Here is a 27,738-nt window from a genome sequence, read left to right as displayed (position 1 = left end):
TTAAGATCTAATAAAAATTAGAGAACTATTCTCTCCTAAGATGGTTCATAAGGTCACATTGTCTCTATTAAAAGCTTTGATTTCTCACCCAGCCAGAGCTTTGATCCATGAACCAGGAGGTCATGGTTCAATTCCCAGTTAGGGCACATGCCCAGGTTGCTGGCTCCATCCCCAGTAGGGGGCGTGCAGGAGGCGGCCGATTAATGATTCTCTCTCCTCATTGATATTTCTGTCTCTCCCTCTCCCTTCCTCTCTCTGAAATAAATAAAAACATAAAAAGTAAATAAACTATTAAAAAAGCTTGATTTCTCTATACCATGTGTTTTTTATAGGAAACCATTTTTTTAAAAAAAGAAGAAAATACGTTATTTGTGGTACTTTAATCTGAATGATGGGGGATAGGGAGAAATCTAGTGAACATTATTTCATGCAGCTATAAGGAAAGGAAATAGGCCTAAGGAAAAACAATTTAACTATTATTTCTTATGAACCTATTCTTGAATTATGCTGTTAATGTTACCTTTTATGTTTTATTTACAGGTATATGATGTTGATAGATGGCACAAATGAAGTTTTTATGATTGATAGAGATAATTCAGTGTTCCATGTTTCAAATCTGGAATTCCCATTTCGTAAAGATCTCCGTATACATTTATCAAATACTCTGTTGGATGGGGTAAGTCATATTTTATCATTTAAAGAAATTAAATATTGCCATTTTTCTCTCTTATAAGTAAAAGTGTATTTTTATTAATTAAATAGTAACTAATAAAATCTAGTTTTTTAAAAGTTTTTTTAAATTGAGGTATAACTGGCATATAGAGAATTGAATCTAGTTTTTATTAGGATGCTAAGTTCTATTTTCCTCTTATTTGGGTATGAGAGTAAGTGAATGAAGTTAAGTCTTAAATTTTTTTTTGTTATTCATGATTGAAAGACATTTTGTTGAAAAATACTGCTTTTATTTTATTATTTTACTTATCAGTTGAATCTTAATTATGTGATAACACTTAATAAATTTTCCTTTGGTTCTTCTTTCTTTTTTTTTTTTTTGTTAATGATTTCTGTTGTTCTTTTTTTTTAATTAAATCTTTATTGTTCAGATTATTACATTAGTTATTCTTTTTTCCCACCATAACTCCCCTCCACCCAGTTCCCACCCCACCCTCCGCCCTCACTCCCCACCCACTGTCCTCATCCATAGGTGCACGATTATTGTCCAGTCTCTTCCCTCACCCCACACCCCTTCCCCCCCGCCCCCAAGAATAGTCCATTCCCTTTCTATGTCCCTGATTCTATTACAATCGCCAGTTCATACTGTTCATCAGATTATTTATTCCCTTGATTTTTAGATTCACTTGTTAATAGATGTGTATTTGTTGTTCATAATTTGTATCTTTACCTTTTTCTTCTTCTTCCTCTTCTTAAAGGATACCTTTCAGCATTTCATATAATACTGGTTTGGTGGTGATGAACTCCTTTAGCTTTTTCTTATCTGTGAAGCTCTTTATCTGGCCTTCACTTCTGAATGATAGTTTTGCTGGATAAAGTAGTCTTGGTTGTAGGTTCTTGGTATTCATCACTTTGAATATTTCTTCCACTCCCTTCTGGCCTGCAAAGTTTCTGTTGAGAAATCAGCTGACAGTCGTATGGGTACTCCCTTGTAGGTAACTGATTTTCTTTCTCTTACTGCTTTTAGGATTCTCTCTTTTGCTCTTGGCATTTTAATTATGATGTGTCTTGGTGTGGTCCTCTTTGGATTCCTTTTGTTTGGGGAGCTTTGCACTTCCTGGACTTGTAAGTCTATTTCTTTCACCAGGTAGGGGAAGTTTTCTGTCATGATTTCTTCAAATAGGTTTTCAATATCTTGCTCTTTTTCTTCTTCTGGCACCCCTACAATTCGGATGTTGGTATGCTTGAAGCTGTCCCAGAGGCTCCTTACACTATCTTCGTATTTTCGGATTCTTTTTTCATTTTGCTTTTCCGGTTGGGTGTTTTTTGTTTCTTTGCATTTCAAATCTTTGACTTGATTCTTGCGCTCCTCTGGTCTGCTGTTGGAGTCTGTATAATATTCTTTATTTCAGTCCGTGTATGCTTAATTTCTAGTTGGTCCTTTATCACAACATCAAGGGTCTCATTAGATTTCTTGAGGATCTCACTATACTTATCGGCGGTCTCACCAGTCTTCTTGAAGATCTCACTACATTTATCGGCGGTCTCACCAGTCTTCTTGAAGATCTCACTACATTTATCGGCGGTCTCACCAGTCTTTTCGAGGGCCTTATTAAGTTTATCGGCGGCTTCTAGACAGTTCTTTAAAGACCTTAAAAGTGTGGTTTTGAACTCTATATCCAGCCGTTTGCTTTCCTCCAATTCTGTCGTTTGTGTCCTGTTTCTTTGTCTCGGCATTTTTTATGCTTTGCTGAGTTGATAAGAGTTCCTTTCTGTGCTAAGTGTCCCAATTACCTGAGGTGGACACTCTTGGTGCACTCCCTTGTGGGCTTTGTGCACAGTCTTGTTGTAATTAAGCCTTGATTGTTGTAGTTATCACTGTGAGGAATTGACCTCCAGGCCAATTGGCTGTGAGAATCAGCTGTGTCTGCAGTGGGAGAACTTCTGTGCTAGAGACACCCCTCTGGGGCTAGACTTGCTTCAATGGGGCTTTGGTGCTCACTGAGTCTTCCCCCTGAGTGTGTCTTTTATGGTTCCACAGAGCTGCAAACTCTCCTTTGGTTCTTTAGCTATATGGACTATTAGTTCTTGTTTTTTTTAAGAAACTCTGCTTTTTAAAGCAATCACTGTACTTTTACATTTTAATTTTGAAAGGTGATAAGAATTTTTCCATTTCAGAAAAATCTATATTTAATGATCATAAAATTACTTGGTTAAAAATGTTGTTACTTTATTTCATGCAAATAGCTTTCTTTTCCCCAATTCTAAAAATATTGATTCATTGTAAATAAAAATTAAAATAATATAAAAAATTACCAAAAAGCTGGTAGAAATGATCTGAACTCATACCATTGCAGTAACTTCTGTTACCATTTTGATGAATATTGTTTTAGACTTTTCTTTGTTCCAGAGTGTTCAACCTTATGTCTGCTCCTGAGGGATGTAACATATTCATACTACTGATAGCAATTCACAGCATGGATTCTTAAACAGAATGGGTGTCAGTTTTTCAGGGAGTTGATTCCTTCCAGTCCCAGTAAATTCTGGTTCAGCATTGTAGAAAGTTAAGAAATTGTAAAAACTGATATTTGAAATTGTAGGAAGCTATAAGAAAGATGTAGAGCCCCCTTTCCCTCCAAGGAAAGGCAGTGAAGGTATGACAAGAAGATAAACCCCACAACCAAACAGCAAACAGAATGGACTGGAAACAAGCCTATCAGAGATTACTCTGCAGAGAAAAATATAATCTTATTGGTGTATAGTTTTGCACATAAAGTGTAAATACTAATCGAGCTAACTTCTCAAATAGCCTGTTTACCCAAAAGCTAAAGAGAGAGCAAAATCTAAGTGGTGAATTTACAGGGAACTCATACAACTTAACAAAAGGAAGATAAACAACCCAATCAAAAAATGGGCAATGGACTTAAATAGATACTTTTCGAAAGAGGACATAAGGAAGGCCAAGAGACATATGAAAACATGCTCAAAGTCACTAATCATCTGAGAGATGCAAATCAAAATGACAGTGAGGTACCATTTCACACCTGTCAGAATGGCTATCATCAACAAATCAACAGACGTGCTGGTGAGGATGTGGAGAAAAAGGAACCCTAGTGCACTGCTGGTGGGAATGCAGACTGGTACAGCCACTGTAGAGAACAGTATGGAGTTTCCTCAAAAAACTAAAAATGGAACTCCCATTTGACCCAGTGATCCCACTTCTAGGAACATATCCCAAGAAAACAGGCCTCTAGTTTTAAATATTGATGTGTATATAATGCAGAAAGTTTGAACACATGTACAGTTCTAACAACCATATGTAAAGGATCTGTATATTGTCTTAAACACTGAGTTTTGAAAATTTAACGTTTGGTGAAGGAAAGAATGACCTTTCCATTTTAAGGGATAGTGTAACATAGTGGTTATGAGCCCTAACTCTGATAGTGCCTTATTGGCTCCATCAGTTATTACATGAGGGACCTTATATAATTTTCTCAGTTTCCTCATCTATAGTGAAGTGAGGCTAATAACAGTACTTGGTTCTTGATGCTATTGTGAAGATTCTAAGTTGGATAATTTATAAAATGCTGATCATAGTGTCTGGCATATCGTAAAATGAATTTTTTATCTCTTTTAATATGCACTTATGTGAATAGTTAAGGGGGTTATCATTTTTTCACTTCTTTATGAATTATTGCATTTCTTCTGTGAGTTGACCATTCAAATCCTTATGTATTTTCCTGTTGGGTGTTCATATTTTTTTCATACTGATTTATGAGAATTTTTTGTTATAGGGGATATTCATGAACATTTTGAAAATTTTTTTTTTTACTTTTCCTGGTATTTTTTGTGGCATATATTTAAATTTATGTAGGAAAAATTATAAACCCCTTGATTTTTAATATGTGTCATTTTAAGAAAGATGCTTTTATTCATTTAATTTTTTTAATCCTCACCAGAGGATACTTTTTTTCCATTGCTTTTCAGGGAGTGTGGAAGGGAGGGAGTGTAGGAGGAGTGGGGGAGAGGGAGAGGGAGAGAGGGACCGAGAGTGAGAGAGAGAGAGAGAGAGAGAGAGAGAGAGAGAGAGAGATAAGAGAAACACATTGATTGGTTGCCTCCTTCATGCACCCCCAACCAGGGATCAAACCTGCAACCCAGGTATGTGCCCTTGATTGGGAATCGAACCCATGACCCTTTGGTGTGCAGGCTGACACTCTAATCCCTGAGCTACACTGGCCAGGGTAGAAAGATATTTTTACTTCAGAATTTTATAATATCTGTATTTTTTCCCAGTAATTTTATGGTTTTAATTTATATAGTTTTTAAAATAATATTTGATCTATCTGAGATACATTTTGGTAAAAGGAATAAAATAGGAGTTTAATTTTATTTATTTCCAGATGTCTAAACTGTTGCCTTAGTATCATTCAGCTAATCAGTTTTTCCTTTTTAATTGGCTATATCCTTTTTTTTGTATGATGGGTTCCTTTATATGTCATTGTTTCTTTCCTGATTCATTTTTCCATTTCATTAAATTTTGATCTTCTAGTGGTAGTTTTATATTGGTTTAAATACTGTGACTTTAACATACAATTTAATGTCTGACAACCTAAGTACCTCCAATCTTCTGACTATTTTGAAGTTTGCCATTTAGATTTTTTTAATTTAATTTTATTTTTTTAAAATATATTTTTATTGATTTCAGAGAGGAAGGAAGAGGAAAGAGATATAGAAACATCCATGATGAGAGAGAATCATGGATCGGCTGCAAGTCCCCCACTAGGGATCGAACCCACAACCTGGGCATGTGCCCTTGACTGGAATCAAACCTGAGATCTTTCAGTTTGCAGGCCCACGCTCTATCCACTGAGCCAAATCAGCCAGGGCTATTTTTATTGATTAACACGTTAAGCACCCAGCCTGTTTTGTCTTCTGGACGGAAAGTATGGTGTCAGTCACCAGTGACCAACTGGGCACTTAACGTGTTAAGGTATTATATATGTGTCCTTATCCCCCCTTTGCCCTCCTCTTTCCCCCCCCCCCACTCATGCCCTCACCCCCCTGCTGTCTGTGTCTATTGGTTAGGCTTATATGCATGCATACAAGTCCTTAGGTTGATCTCTCCCCCTTACCCCCACCCTTCCTACCTTCCCTCTGAGGTTTGATGGTCTGATTGATGATTCTCTGTCTCTGGATCTATTTGTGTTCATCAGTTTATGTTGTTCATTATAGTCCACAAATGAGTGAGATCATGTGATATTTATCTTTCTCTGACTTACTTCGCTTAGCATAATGCTCTCCAGGTCCATCCATGCTATTGCAAATGGTAGGAGTTCCTTTTTACAGCAGTGTAGTATTCCATTGTGTAGATGTACCACAGTTTTTTAATCCACTCATCCTCTGATGGGCACTTAAGCTGCTTCCAAATCTTAGCTATTGTAAATTGTGCTGCAATGAACATCATAGGGGCACATATATCCTTTCTGATTGGTGTTTCAGGTTTCTTAGGATATATTCCTAGAAGTGGTATCACTGGGTCAAATGGGAGTTGAACCTTTTCACGAGCCAGATTGAATTGTGTCTGGCTAATATTCTCTGGAATTTACGTGAGAATTCTTCCTGTCTTCTGATAAAATTTGCTCCTCTATTTCTGGTTTAAATGGACAGATATTGGGACAATAGAGAGAGGCTTGGAAATGTTCACTTAAACTCTCAATGATGGAATTACCCTAATGAAAATCACATATATAAATATATATATTTATTAGTTTAACAGAGGGAATACCACTTTCAAAGTGACCTGAATACTTATTGCTCCCATCCCTTGTTCTTGTTTATTTGCCAACTAAATATTGGAGTGTGCAGTATTCTATCTCACTGTGATTGGAGAATAGCATGTTTGAGTTAGTCTGAGGTATAGTTTTGAGTGATGAGAAGGTTCAGGATGTGACCTAGAGAGAGTGAGAGGTGGAGGTTGTGTGAACCATAGCAGTGGAAGCGAGATCAAAGAAATGGTAGATGGGTCATAATGAGAGATGGTAAGAGACCAGGATGACTGTGAACTAGGTACTAAAGATTACAAAGTTGGTAAGAAGGTAGTATAGTTGGATGGAGACTGAGCAAAGAGTAACTATAGAGTCACAAAACAGAGTTAACTATACTGTGTGTATCCTGTGGAGCTACTAGTATATCTTCATTACTGTGACAGGGTGTGTAGTAAAATATCATTTTGTAATAAAAGTGACATATACATCCTATCTAGTAAAAGGATAATATGCAAATTAACTGTCACTCTGTCACAAAGATGGTGGCGCCCATAGCCACAAGATGGCGACACCCAGTCCTCTCAGCCCCGCTGGAGTCTACCAGTCCCGGGGGGGAGCGGCTGCTGAGAGCGGGCAGCATGAGCGGCCTGATGGAATGCTTGCTTCATCACTGCGATGACGAGGCAAGTGTTCTGCGACCGGCTGCGGAGGGCCTCTGGCCAGGCCGGGCACAGAAAGCTTGCGTCGTTGCATGCTGGCTTGAGGGACCCCTCCCAACCCCACGCCTGTGCACGAATTTCGTGTACCGGGCCTCTAGTATGTATATAATAAACTTTTGTAACGTGTGTGTGTGTGTGTGTGTGCATGCACACACAACCCTTTGTTGTCGACAGAGCCACTGCATAAGGTTGAAAGTATTGCTCATTGCACATCCCCAGGGTGTGCCGTTCTTGTAGTTGATGTGACTGGCACTCCTGGGGCTGTGCTGCACATATACTGCACGGCTAATGCGGCAGCCCTGATAGTTAGTTTAAAGGAACAGCAAGAACATTTTAGTTTTTGTTTATTTAAGATACAGTTTCTTTTAGCATTGTAACTAATAAAAGGGAAAAAGACTCGAGTTATAGCATTTGTAAACATTTAGTATAATTTATAATTGAACTAATATTTTTTGAGTGCCTATCATGTTCAAGTTGCTGTGCCAGAGTGAAGACATTACTCAGAGGGTTGAGGAGAAGGTCTCACTCTTGAGACGGTTTACTTTTTTGGGTAGGGGTGGAGAATGATTGGTAATGGATAAAACGATAACCTGAAGATTGGTATTTAAAACAAGTCCTGTGATGGTTTAGAAGAGAAATACATTGAATTTAGTTAGTTAGGAATTAAAGATATTTTATAGAGGAATTGGCATTAGATATGGAAAGATTTTTATAGAGAGATTTATGTTGGACATGGGCTTAGGACATTCCAGGTAGGAAATAATGCTTAAAAATTAGATGTTTAACCATCTGCAGATTTAACTTAGCAATACTATTTATTTTCACCCCAAACTTGGATAACTGAGAGCAGCATAATAGACTCTTGTGAGGTTTTAAAACAGCAATGTGATTCATGATGTCAGTTTGCTTGGACCAGATTAGTAGTTGCCATACGTTTTTTTTCCAGTTAATTAAAACAGTCCTCTGTAGTTTCCTGTTTCTTCCACATTTTCATTTGCAAATTGTCTTTGTAAAATTTCAAATCCAAGAATAACTCAAACTATCTAATTGTCCGGCTGTCAGATGTGAGTAGGAAAGCTTTTGTTTTGCTCTCTGAATGATGTTCTTTGACCTACAAAATATGGAAAATAGGAGTTCAGAAATACAGCATTAATTCACTTGACATAAATCAGTGAAATTCAATCAATTTTACATTGAGGTTAAGAGGAGGATATGATAGTTAAAGATTAAAGTTAATTGCAAGAATCCTGGGGAAATGGTATGTCTTTTCAACTGTTAATTTTTTATAAAGGAATATGCATGCTCATTTAAAAGTTTTTAGTAAGTCAGTACATTGTAAAGTAGAAAAGTTCAACTATTATGAATAGATTACATTTTAACATTTTGGTGTACTTTCTTTTAGTAATTTTGTTGTATCTATATTAATAAAACATGTATAATCAACATGTATGTACTGACATTTTTTAAAATACATTTTTATTGATTTCAGAGAGGAAGGGAGAGGGAGAGAGAGATAGAAACATCAATGATGAGAGAGAATCATTGATCAGCTGCCTCGTGCATACCCCCTACTGGGGATCAAGCCCGCATCCCAGGCATGTGCCCTTGGCCAGAATCAAACCCGGAACCCTTCAGTCTGCAGGCTGACACTCTGTCCACTGACCAAACCAGCTAGGGCTCTACTGACATTTAATATGTGCTGTATATCTGGGATTCCATCATTTTTCTTTATTCTGAAGAACTGATTTTAGGATAAAAAATTTAGTTTTACTTTTTAAAATTAAAGTATAATTAAATTCAGTATATTCAAAAGATTGTGCCTCTCTGGCATGGCTCAGTGATTGAGCAGAGACCTATGAACCAGGAGGTCAGTGTTTGATTTCAGATCATGTGGGCTCGATCCCCAGTGGCGGGTACGCAGGGGGCAACCAATCAGTGACTCTCATCATTGATGTTTCTATCTCTTCCTTTCCCTTCCTCTCTGAAATGTATAAAAATATATTTAAAAAAAGATTGTGTGACTGTAATACTAATTCCAGAATATTTTCATCACCTAGATGGGCTCCTCCTTGGATCCCCCTTCCTGCATCAAATTCCAGAAACTCTCCTTAAGAATAAGTTGGAACAGTTGTAAGGCTCTTTTCAGGAACTTTTCATCAATCAGCTGCCTCCTGCACATCTCCCACTGGGGATGTGCCCGAAACCCAGGTACATGCCCTTTACCGGAATCGAACCTGGGACCCTTCAGTCCACAGGCCGACGCTCTATCCACTGAGCCAAACTGGTTTCGGCTCTACTATTTTTTTTTTTAATATATTTTATTGATTTTTCACAGAGAGGAAGGGAAAGGGATAGAGAGTTAGAAACATCGATGAGAGAGAAACATCGGTCAGCTGCCTCCTGCTGGGGATGTGCCCGCAACCAAGGCACATGCCTCTGACCGGAATTGAACCCAGGACCATTGAGTCCGCAGGCCGACTCTCCATCCACTGAGCCAAACCGACCAGGGCACCATTCTACTTTTTAATTTGTATGAATTTAACTACTTTAACTTCTTTAGATACCTCATATAACTGAAATCATACAGTATTTGTCTTTTTGTGACTGGCTTAGTTCATTTAGCTTAATGTCCTCAAGGTTTATCCATGTTATAGCTGGTGATTATTTCCTTCCTTTTCAAGGCTCAGTAGTATCTATCCCACTATATATATACCACATTTATTTATCTGTCTGACATTTGGGGTGCTTCTGCCTCTTAGCTACTGGAATAGTGGTGCTATAAATATGGGTGTGTAAATATCTCTTCAAGACCCTGCTTTCAGTTCTTTTGGATGTATACCCAGAAGTGGGATCAGTGGATCATATGATAGTTCTATTGTTAATTTTTTGAGGGAACTACCATACTCTTCTCCATAGTGGCTGCAGCATTTTACAATCCCACCAACAGTGTACACGGTTTCCGATTAACTAAGTTTTAAGCTTATGTATTTTATGTCCACTTACTTTTCTGTAGCTTATGACAATGGCAGCTGTGGTGAAGAGTACATGGTGTTGAGGGACTCCTTGGAAAGAATCATTCTTGGTATTGGGTCTTTGTTAGAATATCTGGGTTCTGTTCTCTTTTAAAAACCTTGGTGAATATTTTCTTTGGCTAGTCGGGAACCATATTTTATTCCAGTAATGCTCAGATTATTTCTTCAATTCAGCATGAAGTCTGGGAGCAGAAATAGTCTGCTATTTTTATTACTCTACACATTAGAAGAGGTAGAAAAAAGAAGACAAGAATAACCACTGTGTTTGTATCTTTCTATATTTGAGTATAATAGTGATAATTACTAAGACTGTCATTTTACAAGTAGAGCTTGGAGCTGAACCCTGCTGTGCCTTTTTGTTTTACCAGAATCTTGGTAATTTCTGTGGCTGTCAATTTTAAAGCTTATTCATTTGTTCATTCCTTTTTATTTGTTTTGTTTGCTGGTAATACATTTTATTTTTTGCCCTTTTTAATGTTTAAAGAAAAGTATGTTTTTGCTCATTTTGTCAGGTAATTTGGGAGGGAAATTCTGTGATATCTGCTGTCTGAACTTGGAGTGCCACTTAATTTCTGTCCACCCAGTTTTGTAAAGAATAATTAATTGAAACCTATTACTGATACCACCTCATTGGCTCATAAAATTCTTAGATACATGTATTTAAATTAAAATATTTCAGTGAACAGTTTAAAAGAATGAAAGTGATATAATTTATGTCAAGCATAATCTCAAATAATAAAGTACTCTCTATACTAATAAAAGGGTAATATGCTTTAGACCAGATAGACCTGATATTTTGCGATCAAGCTGGCATGGGAGGGCAGTTAGGGTGATAAGGCTGGCAGGGGAGGGCAGTTAGGGGTGATGAGGCTGGCAGGGGAGGGCAGTTAGGGGTGATGAGGCTGGCAGGGGAGGGCGGTTAGGGGCGATCAGGCTGGCAGGGGTGGGCGGTTAGAGGTGATCAGGTCAGCAGGCAGAGGCAGTTAGGGGAGATCAGGCACGCAGGTAGAGTGGTTAGGGATGACTAGGCCAGCAGGGGAGGGCAGTTAGGAGGCAGCAATTCCGGATTGCGAGAGGGATGTCCGACTGCCAGTTTAGGCCCCATCCTGCAGGCCTAAACCGGCAGTCGGACATCCCCCTAGGGGTCCCTGATTGGACAGGGTGCAGACCAAGCTGAGGGACCCCCTCTTTGTACGAATTTTGTGCGCCAGGCCTCTAGTATAAAGATTAAAAAAAGAGTTGTGTTCAAGACAATAAGTGTCTGTGCTTAACAAAACACATATTTGAGAAAGAAGTTAATTTTAATAGTTTCTTAAAATATATTTGTCTTAAATCAGTGTGTTCTTTGTAATTTTAGATGGTTATATGTGGATTTTGTGTCATGAAATTATTTTAAAATGTTTTTTTAAATATATTTTATTAATTTTTTACAGAGAGGAAGGGAGAGGGATAGAGAGTTAGAAACATCGATGAGAGAGAAACATCGATCAGCTGCCTCCTGCACACCATCTACTGGGGATGTGCCCACAACCAGGGTACATGCCCTTGACTGGCATCGAACCTGGGACCTTCCAGTCCGCAGGTCGACTCTCTATCCACTGAGCTAAATCGGTCAGGGCATGAAATTATTTTAAAAAACCCATTTAATTTCCTAGGAAGAATATGAGGAAAGTAAAGTAATTTTAGGTCAAACCTATTATTAAAAGTTAAAATTTTATAAAATACTACATTATATACCTATAATCATTCTTTAGTATCCTTTATCTCTTTTCTGTGAGAGGGCAGAATTTACATTATTTTCATTTAATGGCTGTGATATGTGGTATCATGTTCTTTTTTCCTGTTCCCTTTGATGATAGTAGAGGCATGTGGAACCAAGAAAGACCACATGTGTAGTATGGGGATTGTATCTATTATAAGGGTACCATTTATATCTACAGATTTTATGATTAAAGTAATTGGTACATAGCAAAATATAAAGCAATAATGATTTAACAAATTATTTTTTAAATGTTCCTGATATTTGGCATTTAAAATTTGTAGTCTTTTTTTATCCTAATAGTTGCTTAGTAAATTCAAACATAAAACATAGCATAGTAATTCAAATATAAAAATATAATGAGCAGATATTATAATATCACTTTATTTTATACAGAATGAATTCATGATAGGAATTTTTGGGGTGCTGAGAATATTGATTTAATCTGGGTATTATAAGTGTGTTCATTTGAAATTTCATTAGGTTGTATTTTGATGGTTTATGTACTTTCTGTGTGTCTATTACATTTCAGTGAAATTAAACAAATTGTTAAAGAATGAAGAAACTTTTCTTTTTTTCTCTTTTAAGGAAATGATTATTGATAAAGTAAATGGACAAGCCGTACCTAGATATTTGATTTACGACATAATTAAATTCAATGTAAGTACCTTTTATAATTTCTAAATGGATTGTCACTGAGATAATAGATGTTTTTAACAAATAAAAAGTATTATTGCCTTAGAGTAGGAAAGAAAAATTGTGACACTTTCAAGTTACTCATTTGATTTTTTTTTGTCAATGCTTGTACATTTTTCTTTCCCTTACTGCCTAATACTTTGCACATTTGTCTTTAGATTATTTAGTTATTTCAAGTGACTAAAGATAAGCAGTTTAACTGTGGTAATACAAGATAGTATATTGTAAAATGTTATTAAGTAAACCTAAAAACAAAATATAAATCTTTTTTGAATAGATATAAAAAAGTGAAATTATATTTTCTACCCATTTACTACAGTTTTAGACTAGCCAAGAATCAAATTGCCTGTTAATGTTTAATTCAGTGTTGAAATTATTTAGACAGTACAAGATGAATTCAGTAAATGGAAGAAATTCTTTCAATAGTGTACATCTATGAAAAGGTATAATTATTTTCTAGAAATATATTATTCAGATTGCATAATCATTTAGTATTCCAACCAGACTGTAAGCAGTTAAAAATTCTGGAATTAAAAGTGTTAAGTTTTAAGATTTTGAGGATTTATAATAAAAGTTAAAAAAACCTTTTTTGGGTGGTGGGATTGTATATTTTAAATGGCAGTATTAAGATTCAAGATTTTATATTAATCCAGATGACTTATTTTCTCCAGGAAATTTTCAATGTGTATATATCTCACTTGTTGAATTACGTATATTTCAAACTATTTCAAACCTAGGAAACTCAAGGTCAGAAACCATCAAGTTTTAGTCTTGTTCTGTTTGTGGCTACTGTATTCCTCAAAAGTACTGCTTTCCAAAATTGACTTACTCATATCACAGATCTTGGAATGATGTTCATTGGCCCCTAACAAGACAAAGGGTGGGTGTGGCTTTGTTTCTTCGTGAATGGGGGAGTGCTATCTCCTTTGCCTCTTGATATTGAGCTCTGCTTTAAAATACGTTCAGTGCAGGTTCATTTCTTAGCCTGGGAACTTAGTCTTAGACAATAGTCTTCTAATTCTTAAAAGAAAAAGTAAGTTTTCGGCATACGTAAAAGTATAGAGAATAATATAAGGAATACTATATACCTACTACCAGTAGATTTGTTGAAGCTTAGCTTTATCTTTTTTATTCCACTCCCCTTTTAATAATAAATAAATCATCCTATATAATAAAAGACTAATATGCAAATTGACCAAACGGCAGAATAACTGGTTGCTGTGACGTGCACTGACCACCAGGAGCAGATGCTCAATGCAGGAGCTGCTCCCTGGTGGTCAGTGCGCCAGAAGCCCAGTTCACCACTGGCAAGTGCAGCAGCGGTGGCAGGCAGCACTCAGGACTCCTGGACTGGGAGAGGGTGCAGACTGGGCTGAGGGAACCCCTGAGTGCATGAATTTTGTGCACTGGGCCACTAGTTATATGTATAATATCAGAAGTTTCTTGTGTATACCTCTGTCTTCTTATCCTTGACCCTCTTACCCAGAAGCAACAGCCTTTACCCTGAATTTGGTGTTTATTATCCCCATGAGTGTTTGTGATACCTTTACTATCAATGTATGTCTGTAAAATATATGTAGTGTTCTTTTGTAGGATTTCTAGTGTTACATAAATGTCATAGTACTGTACTGTAGTGCACAACGTTTGCTCCACATTATTTTGTATAGATTTATCTGTGTTAATGCATGTAGGTTTGGTTCATTCACTTTAATTACCCTTAATTATTATATTGTAGAAATGTATGGAATTTATCTTTTTTCCTCTTGATTAACATATGTGCTTCCATATTTTGCTGTTTAATTATTGTATTGAATAGTTTTATAAATTTTTTTCTTTTGCACTTGTGTCATAGTTTCTCTTGGACAGTTCTCATTCTTGGGATGTGGTCACTTGGGAAGTGTTTAAGAAGTCCAGTCCCTCATTTCCTACAACATTGAGATTCTAATTAATTTAGCAACTTAATTAAGCTTTATTAGCTGCCTTGCTAAATTCCTTTCAGAAGTAGTTGTACCAATTTATCACAGTTGGTAATACTTACCTAATTTTTGCCAAATGGCTATGTGTGAAATGATATCTTGTTTTTAATTTGATTTTTCCTAATTACTAATGAAGTAGTAATTTTTTTTTTAAGGATTCATCTTTTTAAAAAACATATTTTATTGATTTTTTACAGAGAGGAAGGGAGATAGTTAGAAACATCGATGAGAGAGAAACATCGATCAGCTGCCTCCTGCACACCCGCTACTGGGGATGTGCAAGGTACATGCCCTTGACCGGAATCGAACCTGGGACCCTTCAGTCTGCAGGCCGACGCTCTATCCACTGAGCCAAACCGGCTAGGGCAAAGTAAAGCGTTTTTTATGTTTGCTTTTACTTGTTTGGATTTTTGTGATTTTATTATAGGTTCCAATGGTCTGTTCTTTTAATTTTTCTATTTGGTTGCCAATCATGCTCTTCACAATGTATAGGAACTAGTTATCTTTTCTCTGTTTTAATTCTTTCTTGGATATAAATGTGGCAAACAATATATTTTCCATATTAGTATCCATTGAGCCACAGAAGTTTTTTAAAAAAATTTTTTTCAAATATATTTTTTATTGTTGATAGTATTACAAATAGCTCCAACTTCCCCCCACCCCATCCCCCTTTCTCCTAACCCCTACCTTCCCCCTCTCCCCAGGTCTTCACTACCCTATTGCCCCTGTCCATGGGCTATGCATATAAATATATAAATAATAAAAACAATTAGTGAGTATATTAATACTTTAATGCAGATGTGAAAATTTTGGATCAGTTGTTAATAGATTTATACCCTTTCCCCATACTATTTTATACATTTATAATTTTGAAATAACTGTGTGTGTGTATGTTTAGATATGCTTCCATCATTAGTCAAATTAATTTTCAGGGCTGGCATGTGGGGTTGTGCAGGCTCTATATTGGAGAACTCCAAAGGATGCAGTTTACATAAACTACTATGTACAAAGTGAAAGCCTTGATAGTTATGCTGAAAAAATAGTTTTTAGAGTTAAAATTTAAATAACTGTCTCATTTAATTCAGGCACAACCAGTTGGAGATTGTGATTTTAATGTTCGTCTTCAGTGTATAGAACGAGAAATAATAAATCCACGACATGAAAAAATGAAGACTGGGCTCATTGACAAAACACAGGAACCATTTAGTGTCAGAAATAAGCCATTTTTTGACATTTATACTTCAAGAAAGGTAACATTTTTAAAATAACACTTATAATGTATCCTAATTCAGCTTGGGAGAGGAATATGAATGATATTTTTCTGCCGAATTGTCTTGATTTTCCCCGAAATTTCTTGAATATAGTACTCTTTTGGATAAACATGTACAGTTACCAGGTCTTCTCCTCTTTAGTAAGATTCTCAGTGATGGAAACTTAAACTAGGTTGTTTTCTTGTTTCTCATAATAGTTTTTGATTGATAGCTATTATGTTTTTTAAAAAGCTGTAATCTGTGTAGAGTTACATAAGAGTGAAAATAACTTGTCAGGCCTTTTGAAATCAGCAGTTTTTAGTACATAGTCTATTTTAAACTAATCAGTTACATATATATGTGTGTGTATATATATATATATATATACATATATATATATATACATGGAAAGTTTTCTTTATTTTTGTTGTTTGGACACTTAAAATGCATCATATTAAATATTCTGGGATAGTTGTTTTTTTTTTTTATTTAACAGTGTGGCTTAGAAATATTTCCATGTCAATGCATAGGGATTTGCAACATTATTTTTTAGCTGCTGCATACTATTTGACAATAAAGATGCACCATGAAGTTATTTTTGGGAAGAGGAATGGTTATGATATGATAGAATAATATGGACAATATAGCAACTTATACAATTATGTTTTAATTTCCTTTCTAATACAGTCTCATAAGGTAGATGATAGAAGAAGTTTTTGTTGTATTTTACCTGCTTCTATTCGTGTCCACTCAATTTGGTATTTCTTCTTGGATATAATATTAGCGATTATTCCAGCACTATTGAGCCTTTTTCTTCTCAATATATAAATATATTATAGAAAAAAACAAATATAGAGTTATTCTTTTTTCACTAATATTTTGCATAATGCCTTCTTGGCATGGGGCTGTTGGTAGACTTCATCTGCTGTCTTCTTCTCACAGTTCACTGCTTGCCTTTTGTGCCTCTTTTGACAGCAGACATATGATAGGGTTGCTTACAGGAGCCTCTACACTTCTGTGCTCTGCCCAATTGGTAGAGTAAGGATAACGTTGGCACTTAACGTGGGCCACACCCTTGGTGGAAATCTGCTAATTGCAGCTATGTACTCTTGCGGAAATATTTTCTAAATTATAAATCGAGTGTAAATTTGGGCAGAAGCCAAATTGTTTCCGTTTGCATTTGTTTTTTAAAAACAAATTTGACAGCTTGTGCTGTCTTAATTCAAAGTTCAGCACTGAAGAAAATGTGTCTTAGTATAGTTTCATTAGTCAGAATCAGTACTTTTTAGAAATATTTGGCAGTGGATAATTATAAGAATTGTTCTTTAGGAGTCTGAAGCAGTTATATTGAACAACTTTCAATGTAGTTTTCATTAGAGAACCGTGATGCTCTTCCTTTTTTTCTTTATACTCAGCTTATTTAACCCCCTTTTTAAACAATATGATTTTTAAAAAAGAAGTCCTAATATTTAGAATTTTTATTATTCGTCTCATTTTCCCTCCGTTTCAGTTCTTACTGTTACTTCTTTGTTCTTAGTTTCTCTTGAAATTCTTTTTGGTTGCTGAATACAGAAGGAAAGCACCTTTTACAGCAGAGTTGGTCTAAAGGGGAAAACGAGTAACACCAAACATGGGATAGTAGCCATAGTTGACAGGTTATTGCTCTAGAGAGTCTTCTTTTTATTATGAATTTTTAAATAAATTTATCTTTATTGTTGAAAGTATTAGAGATGTCCCCTCTACCCCCCATTGGCCCCCTTCACCCCACTCCTGCCTCTTCCACAGGCCTCCATTGCTAATGGGAATGGTAGTGATATTATGAATGATAAAGCCTTTGTCATGGAAGTACATGTCATTTTTATGAGGGAAGACATTTTTTATGTGGTTTTAAATAGTTTATAACTGTGGAAAAATGCATACTTATAGACATTTCATTTCTGCATACCTTTAAATTTTTGAAGATAATTTTGATTTTAGGACTTTATTAGTATAGCTCTATTAGCCTTTTCCTTTTATGTAATTAGATCCATCAAACACAATGCAGGGATAATGAGTTGTTCGATGTTTAACTGAATATACATACTTAAAATAAAGCATACAAAATAGTAACAAGAAGAAGCAATTTCTTAAATAATAATTTTATTTGAGTTTCTAGTTTGAAGGCCAATTAAAAAAGATTCATTTTTATTTATTTATTCATTTTACAGCTGAGTAGTATTCCATTGTATAAATGTATCATAGCTTTTTTATCCACTCATGTTCTGATGGGCACTTGGGCTGTTTCCAGATCTTGGCTATTGTAAATAATGCTGCAGTGAACATAGGGGTGCATATATTCTTTTGACACTTATATGTGGAATCTAATAAACAAGTTAAACTGACAGACAAAATAGAAACAGAGGCATGGATACATGGAACGGACTGACAGCTACTATCGGGGAGAAGGGTTAGGGGACTGGATGAAAGAAGATGAAGTGATTAAGCAAAAAATCCACATATATTTAACACATAGCATAGGCAACAATGTGGTGACAGCCAGAGGGAAAGGGAATGGGATGGGACGGAAAGAAACTTTGCTTTGGGCAATGGGCGCACGATACGGTGCGCATATGTTTTGTTGAGGCCTGTATGGTTTTGTGAACCAGTGTCATCCCATTAAATTTAATAAAACAACAACAAAAAACAATGGAAAATATGCTATAAGTTATATTTAAAAAGAAGAGAAATATGCATATATTCTGTCTATTTCTTTATTCACAAGGATTTTCATTTCTTTCCATATTTTTATAGATTGCCTTATTTATTTATTTTTATTTTTTGGCATGTTCTTAGAATTCCCGGTCTTAGCCTAGGGACTCTGAGGGCACATACATGTCCACATATACTTTAGGCATATGTGTATACCCTGTGAGAAGACTGTGACTCACTAGGCTGAAGTAGGATGGGGCCTTTCTGGGAGAGAATGTAAAGGTAGACATATTAAAGAGAAGTAGTAAGAATTTTAAGTTGCACATAGGAAGTTAATGACAGTGTAGCTGATGAAAGCACATATTCTTTAACGGTATATATAAAAGCCTAGTGAACCATGTAATTATTTGCTGCATTAAATTGTTGATAAATGTTTACCTTTAAGTACTAGAAATACAATCACTATACCAGAGATATATTTTGCTATTTTATACAGCAAAATGAAGTACTTTATATAGTAGTTTAGATATAAATCTTAGGTTCTATTTTTATATGATTTTGAACTATTTCTACAGTAGCTCAAATTGATACAAAGAACAAGGGAAATGTTATGTGCTTCTTATATTGTAGAAAACATAGTTTATTTCTTAAAGTCTCATTCCTTATTCCTGGTACTTTATTAGGCTATAAAACATGTTTAGTTTACAGATAAATGCCATTTGGTATCTCAGTATGGGTTGTCCTCATCCAGAGATGTTCACTGTCTATTAAAGATCTCATTTGTGGTGGCTAACTGGGTCACTTTACCCAAGCGACTATGGCATCATTCTACAGTCTGCCCCATCTTGAACAGCCTCTTGACAATAATGCCCAACAAGGAAGTCATATGCTTTCCTGCTGATGCCTGTGACTTGGAGGATAGTCTAAATTGTGTCAACTATAGAAACACAATGACAAAAACTTCTGTTGCAATGAATTCAGGCCAACTGCATAGTCCCCTACAGAATGGTCCTTACTTAGACACTAGGTGCAAGTATGGGAGTCCCCAGGGCCACCTTCACGTCAGACCTGCTGGCTACAAATTCTGCCGTCCCCAGGGACTCCCTTAGGTTTGATAAATTACCAAACAGACTCCCAGAACTCAGGAAAGCACTATACTTATGATTATAGTTTTACTGTAACTGGAGGCCAAAAGAGGAGCTGCATAGGGCAAATCTGTGAGGTGCCCAAATGATAAGCTTCTGGTTGTCCTGTCCCTGAAGAGTCATGGATGGTGTTACCTGCTCCTGGCTAGTATGTATGACAATATTAGAATATTGCCAACCAGGGAAGCTCACCTAAGTGTTTGAGATCCAAAGTTTGTATTGTCACATCCCACCTGCATGGCTGACCTTTAGTTTGCAGCCCCTCCCAGAGGTTTGGCTAATACCTTTAGTCTCCAGTTCCTCTGGACGTCAGAACTGATACAGCACAATCGAAAGCCCCCATCATAAATCATATTGTTAAACTTTTTGGCAAGCAAAGATACTTTCATCAGGCAGGACATTCCAGGGGCTAGAGCTCACCTCCCAGTAGTGGAGGGCATAGGCCAGACCTCTCTTTTTGTAAAGTTACTTTTTCAGTACACACTTACTCAAAGGATTTTTTTTTTTTAATCTTCATCTGAGGATGTTTTTTTCCATTGATATTTAGAGAGAATGGAAGGGAGTGAGGAGGGGAACATTGATGTGAGAGAGACACATTGATTGGTTGCCTCCCTCACAGAGCCAGGGATCGAACCTGTAACCCAGGTACATGCCTTTGACTAGGAATCAAACCCTTTGGTCCACGGGGCGATGCTCTAACCACTGAGAAAAACTGGCCAGGGCCAAAGGATGTATTCAATGAGGTAGATTGTTTTGCAATTTACCATAATGTTCTTTGTTTGAAAGTCTTGAATTATATTTTACAAATAAATATGATTTCCATTTATGCTCAAATTAAAATATTTAAGTTCTTTCTTGGTTTCTTTATCTCTGTAATTTTTGTCGTTTTTCTTGTGACATTCAGACCAGCCACTCTTGTAGTTTAGTTTTTTTTTTAATTGCATCACTTAAGTGTTTATGGCTAAGTATTCATTCTCTCCTTGCATTCCTTCCAAAAATGCTTAGCATTCTTCCAAACGGGTAGGTCATGTTTTTCTACCCATAAAGGAAATACTCACCTATACTTCTTACCAGCTGCAATTTGGATAAACATTTTAGAAAAGATTTAGGAGAGGTTTCCCTGAAAAAAAAAAACACACAAAAAACAAACAAAAAAACCCCAACTTAAAACATGCTAAGGAAATTTGGATTACATGTAGGCAGTGAGGAACATTTGAGGGTTTTTAGATGTGATTGTTACACAACAAATTGTTTTAGAGTCAGTTCTAGCAGTAGTGAGTAGAAATAGTTTAGAGAAAGGACATTAAACTACAATCAAGAAGACCCGTTAGGAACCTTTTACTGTTGTCCCCACTGGCGATATGAAGGTAATATGGGGTAGTTTGGATAAAGTTATTACCTATGAATGATGATTTTAATATTTAAAAAATATCTCACCCCTTTAATAATCTGTATATTAATTAAACCAACAGCCTTTAAACGTCTTATAATTTTTAATGTTTTCATTTTACACAAGTTTTGGGGATATAATATATTCCATGTGTATTCTACCTAACTGATACATATTAGCCTGTTTTTATCAATTCTGTCATGGTGCTATTCACTTTATATTTATTGAGCACATGTTTATTGAAGTGAGAACTTACTCTATGCGAGATTACTGTAATAGATGTTGAGGATACAGTGATAATAAGATGTGATTCTTGACCTTAAATAGTCCACAGCTCAGTTTGGTAGACAATTAAACAGGAAAATCCTGTGATGGAGGGAAGCACAGGGTGCTATGGGAATATGCCAAAGGAGATGCATATATATATGCATCTTAGACTGGGAATGTGAATCCCTGGTTTAGAAGAACAGTTAAGAACATAGACTCTTTAGAAGAACAGTTAAGAACATGGACTCTGGAGCCAGAATGATTTTGGGGTTTCACTTCCTTTCTGTGTGACCTATACTAAGTTCTAAACTTCACCTTCAAAATGGGGATAATAGTGGCTCCTACTTCTTAAGATTGTTATGAGGCTAAAATGAATTAATGTATGTAAAGTGCTTAGAACAGTGCTTGGCACATAGTGTTATATGTATTACCTTTTCCTCCTCTTGTTTGTCTCTTTTTTAAAATGGATACATAATTAGTACTCAGTAATATTTGAGTAAAACTGTGAATGATAGTGAAATTATAATTACTTTTCTCTGAGAAGCCTTTAAACATCTATATTAAAAACACGTAGTGTAAAATAACTATTTTGTGTGTAGTTAGGTCCATATTAACCAAAAGTCATAAACTGGTAGGTCTCAGAAAGTTTAAGCTTATATAATATTTAAAAAATAATGAAATTGCTTGTAGGTGAGGATGCCCTCTCCAGCTTCTCATAGTTCTCCTCATCCCTATTATCTTATATCCAGTCCTGTTCAGGCCTGGCACCTATAAGCATTTGAGTTAGTAACTTCTGAAACTCTGACACTGGTTCTTCCAGGATAGAGACTGGTTGATTTGTTTTAAATCTCATGTACTTGGTAGAGTGGCTATCAGTTACTGGCACTAAATGAATGTTTGATGAATGATACCTCAATTATGAGTTTCAAAATAAGACTAACAACGACCAAAAATAATAAACTATATGTTCTAGATAAATGTTGTTTTTAGATTTTTTAACTTGTCAAGAGGGTTTCACCAGAATTATTATGCTTAATTTTAATTTCAGTGATAGGGGTTTAATGAAAGAGCCAATGACAATATTCCAGAGGCTATTTATATTTTGATTAGCTAATTTTAATGTTATAGTTGCTTAAGCATTATTGGTAAATACAGTAATAGAAATCAAATTATTGTTTTTATTTTTATTTATTTATTTATTTATTTTTTTGGTGTCATGCTTAATCAAAGTAAAGCTTAAATATGCATTTTCTCATTTAAGCTTCCCAATGATCTTTTTTTTTTTATTATTAAAGTATTACAAAGGGTATTATATATGTGTCTCGCCCCCAACCCCCCCGCCCTTGACTATCCCCTGGCCTCCCCCACCCCCCAGCGTCCCATGTCCATTGGTTATGCATATATGCATGCATTACAAGTCCTTCGGTTGATCTCTTATACCCCTCCCTCCTGCCCCCCAACTTTCCCCGGCCTTCCCGCTGCATTTTGACAATCTGTTCGAGGCAGCTCTGCCTCTGTATCTATTACTGTTCAAAAGTTTGTAATGGTCTCTATTATCCATGAATGAGTGAGATCATGTGGTATTTTTCCTTCATTGACTGGCTTATTTCACTTAGCATAATGCTCTCCAGTTCTATCCATGCCATTGCAAATGGTAGGAGTTCCTTCTTTTTTACAGCAGCATAGTATTCCATCGTGTAGATGTACCACAGTTTTCTAATCCATTTCATCTACTGATGGGCACTTAGGCTGTTTCCAGATCTTAGCTATGGTGAATTGTGCTGCTATGAACATATGGGTGCATATATCCTTTCTGATTGGTGTTTCTGGTTTCCTGGGATAAAAGAAGATAATGATATTGACTTTTTATCGAGGAGAAAGGATGAGTTTTGTAGAATGATTTTGTACTGATTAGAGGAATATTGAGGGTACAGAAGCACTGGATAATCTTAGTCTAAGCCAGAAGTTAAACTTTGGAAATAAAAAAAGGCTAGAGAGTAATGTAGGTGAATGGAAATTTCCATTTTGGAGGAATTGAAAAAACTAAATCTTGAATTTTAGGGGAGTCATGAAAGCACATAAAAAATCAATAGATATAAGCTATTATATTGAGTGTTCTCAGGCAGTCAGTTGAGGCTATGTGGAAATATTTGCTCAGAAAACATCTGAGGTGAGTGAACTAGTCCATAACAGAAAGGTAGAGATATTCTTTTCTCATTTAAGAAAAGTATTATTTTTCTGTACTGTAATGAATTGATGTTGCCAATGCCCATACCCAGTTACATTGCAGATTCATTTTCTTCTTTATTTGTAGTCTTAAGCTATCATTTTGCTTATTTCTAAAAGGTTCCTTTCTAGCCTTTGTAACTTTATAGTTTCTGTTTTGTTTATAATGTTTCTAATTTGAAGCCCTTTTGCATTATCTTTCTCTGCTTATGCACTTATAATGATTTGGTTTCCAATTACTTTCTGATCTATAGATATGTAAAGTGTCAATTCTACTCAGTCACCTGGTATAACCTAATGGAAAGTTACATGCCTTCTGTAGGCTGTATGATGGTATTCAAGTGATGCTACTGTATTCATAGATAAGCAGATTTTATAGGTAAAGCTTTATAAAATACTATCATGCTTTATTAATAACTAGAGGCCCAATGCACGAAATTCGTGCAAGAGTAGGCCTTCCTTCCCCCAGTTGCCGGCACCAGCTGCCCTCTGGCACCCAGGACCCAGGACCTGGGCTTCCCTCACAGCCTTGGCTTCGTCTGAAGGTTATCTGGAAGGACGTCCAGTCTAATTAGCATGTTACGCTTTTATTATTACAGATGATTTGATATATTATTGTAAATATTTCTCTCTTCTCCACATCCAGTGTGGCTAGAGAGTGGTCCGGTTCCTGAGTAGGGGCGGTTGGGGATTGAGAAAATGAAAGAAAGAGACGGACACTGAGATGGAAGGAAAAAGCTGGGGCTGGGTGGGAACGCTGTCCTCTGATGGAGAGACAGGGACCCATAGCCAATCAGCGTGTTTATTTTATACAGCAAAACCCAGGAAGTTTTACTAAAGGTCAAGACAAAGGAGATTATGTGCATTCTTGGGTAGGCCCTAGTCGTATTCATTCCTGGTGCTTGGCTGGATTTAACCCTTTGCGGTCGTTTGTCTACTCTCAGCCACCAAAGCTTTTTTACCGTTCCGGTCGTATGTCTGCTCTCAGCCACCACAGCAAGGAACCGTACGAATCTTAACTCCATTCATGTATCAGTTCATAATTTCTCTGAAAGCTCTTAAGTGTCTAAGCGACCTTGTCAGGAACCAAAACATTGCCCCGACAAATCAGAGATATCGAAACTCAATATAAACAAACGCGGTCGTTCCACACTCGCCATGCAAAACACCGTGGCGAGTCAGTCGCCTTTTGAGAATGAAGAAATCGACAAGCTTCAGAGATACTTCGCAGAATTTCAAATAAAGCTTTACAAATTACGTTTAACTGTAATTAGGCATTCTCGCTTGTTAAGATATTTCAAAATAATACTCCAAAATGGCAAAAACAAAGTTACCGAAAGAAGTGTACTGCGAATCTGAAAGTAACGATGAAGAGTTTTATTTTGGCACCTTGAATACTGACTCTGACGTAGAAAGTGATAACGTTTGTAGTGATTCTACTAATAGTGACGTAGTTCCAAAAAAGAATTAATAAATCTTGTTTATCCTTCATAATCTTTCATGTTATGTATCACTGCTCTTTCAATGGAAATTAGTTCCGACCAGTATGACACCCATGTCCAAATTTAATACGACCGCAAAGGGTTAAATAACAAAACCCACTCCCTGGCACCTGGGTTGAAGGTCAAGCTGATAACACTCCTGCCTCTGGCAAAGCGTGTTTCCAGGATGTGGCTTTGCCAACGCCACTGGATTCAGCTGACAATAATGAAAGAAATGCTCATGTGTCTTCCCAGGTGTTCTCTACATATTATGTCTACTATCTTAAATTTTATTTAACTATCTTCTAATTTTATTTGGGGAAAAATAATCAAGAAAGTTACAATTCTAAATAATACCCTAGGATTTTTAGAATAATTCACCCATATTCCACTTTAATAGCTTCTCCTAAGTTTTACAGTTAAATATTTTTAAAGTAAGGTATTTGTTGTTGTTTTTAGAAGTGTTTAACAAACATTTTGGTTAATTTAAATAGAACTGTGTTTCTGAAGAAAAATTAAGAGGGAGAAATGGCTAATTACATCTTTGCATTTAATGTTTTTACTGTTAAATTAAAATTAAGGTATTATTTAGGCATATGTAGGCTTATATTATCATTGGGTCCCCAGTATCCAACTGTTAACTGGGTTTATAGCATAAATAGGCAGTCAGAAAATATCTACCGTAATCAATACTGAATGTGATTTTATTTTTATTGTGATGTTACCACAACAAATTATCTAAGAAAACCTTAGCACATCTTACATAAGAATACCAGTGCAATTCATAAATTAGTTTTACTTAAAATATAGAAGAGGCAAAAAACTGAGTAGCTTAAAAGTATAGGACAGTCTATTTTGGAGTATAATATTAGAGCCAAAAAAATATCAAAGTGAGTTTTAACATTATTTGGTATTTAAATTATTGAAATAAAACCTGACCTTTCAAGCCATGGTATTTAAACGAAGTCTTTAACTAACTCTTTTTGGCTCCTTGGTAACTACTTCTTCCTTTGAGACTGTGCCTGACTTAAAACTCTTTTCTCAAGGGCTGCCCATCATCCTTACTTAATACAACTTCCCTATGTTTTGTTTGACCTACTTATAAACCCTGGATTTTCCATTTCTTGGAAATTTTTTATTCTGATTTAGTTACTTTGACTTTGACAACTTATCCCTGGCTATATTCCTACTTTAAAGTTTTAAGTTAGACATACTGCTTTCTATTTTAAAGACTCAACATTTATTTGTTTTTAATGATTTCAGAGAGGAAGGGAGAGAGAGAGAAAGGGAGCGAGAGAGAGAAACATCAATGATGAGAGAGAATCATTCATCGGCTGCCTCCTGCATGCCCCACACTGGGGATCAAGCCCGCAACCTGGGCATGTGCCCTTCACCAGAATCAAACCCAGGCAGGACCCTTCAGTCTACAGGCCGATCCTCTATCCACTGAGCCAAACTGGCTAGGGCGATACTGCTTTCTAAACACAACTTCCATCTTTTAAAACTAGTGAGACATTTCATCAATACATTTCAACTTCTCTGCCATTCAGTGAGTCATGAACCTCTTCAACAGTGTCTGGGTCTTACTTAGCCTTAGGGAAAGTAGTCCTCCTTATTGGTTATGCAATCTCAGCCCAAGTGGCTTCTTCCCTTATATCTGTGATTCTAAATACTCTAGAGTTTTCCTTAGTTTCTTAGGGTGAAAGCTAATATTGATTTGTGACCTTTCTACTTTTCTCAGTGCAACGAATATTTTTTCTTTTTTTTTTTACTATATATTTTATTGAATTTTTACAGAGAGGAAGGGGGAGGAATAGAGAGTTAGAAACATCAATGAGAGAGAAACATCAATTCAGCTGCCTTCTGCACACTCCCTACTGGAGTGTACATGCCTTTGACCAGAATCGAACCTGGGACACTTCAGTTTGTAGGCCAATGCTCCACTGAGCCAAACTGGTTAGGGTGCAATGAATATTTCTGTAAGTACACTTTAGCTCCATCTCTCAAATCTCAGCCTACTGTGTTTTCATTTGGTATGAAATACTTAAAATTTTTCTTTTGATTTTTTTCTTTTATTTGTGGGTTATTTAGAAATTTGTTATTAAGTTTCCAAACATTGGAGAGCTTTCTAGATATCTTTCTCTTACTGATATATAATTTAATTCATTGTGGTCAGAAGACATTCTTTGTATTACTTTGACCTACCTATAAATGTGTTGTATGCACTTGTGAAAAAAAGTGTTTCTCCTGTTGTTGAGTGGAATGTCTTATAATTTTCAATTAGGTCTGATTGTTTCAGTGTTCATATTTTTACTGGTTTTCTGTAAGTTTTTTCAAGACATCTTTATGCCTGCTTTTTGATTTTCAGTGTTGTATCTTTTTCTTTTTTTTATTTCAGTTGGAAAAAGTGCTACACATTTTTTTCTTCAAGTTCATTGATTTCTTTTCCCTTTGTTATATTCAGTCTGCTGATAATCCATTGATTATCATTTTTTCTTGTTGTTGTTTTTTTAATCCTCACCCAAAGATATTTTACCCCCCATTGATTTTTAGAGGGAGTGGAAGGGAAGGGGAGAGACACAGGGAGAGAAACATCCATGTGAACGAGACACACTGGTTGCCTCCTGCATGCACCCCTACCAGGGATGGAGCCTGCAGCTGAGGTACGT

At 36.1% G+C, this 27,738-nt stretch overlaps 1 protein-coding gene across 3 annotated transcripts in view; it reads left to right on the top strand.

The window, feature by feature from the left end:
- Window positions 1-27,738, top strand: part of RNGTT (RNA guanylyltransferase and 5'-phosphatase) — a 203,302-nt gene that overhangs the window by 59,577 nt on the left and 115,987 nt on the right. For all 3 annotated transcript variants that reach the window (XM_081094417.1, XM_081094416.1, XM_081094418.1), the window contains exons 9-11: window positions 541-676; window positions 12,539-12,610; window positions 15,708-15,872. In XM_081094417.1, coding sequence (XP_080950543.1) covers window positions 541-676; window positions 12,539-12,610; window positions 15,708-15,872 — 373 coding nt within the window. The remainder of the gene's footprint in view (window positions 1-540; window positions 677-12,538; window positions 12,611-15,707; window positions 15,873-27,738) is intronic.

The sequence above is a fragment of the Myotis nattereri genome (genome assembly GCF_964212035.1).
Source record: "Myotis nattereri genome assembly, chromosome: 6".
In the NCBI taxonomy this organism is placed as follows: domain Eukaryota; kingdom Metazoa; phylum Chordata; class Mammalia; order Chiroptera; family Vespertilionidae; genus Myotis; species Myotis nattereri.
Note: the sequence above shows the minus strand (reverse complement) of the source record. Positions and strands in the feature narration are given on the sequence as shown.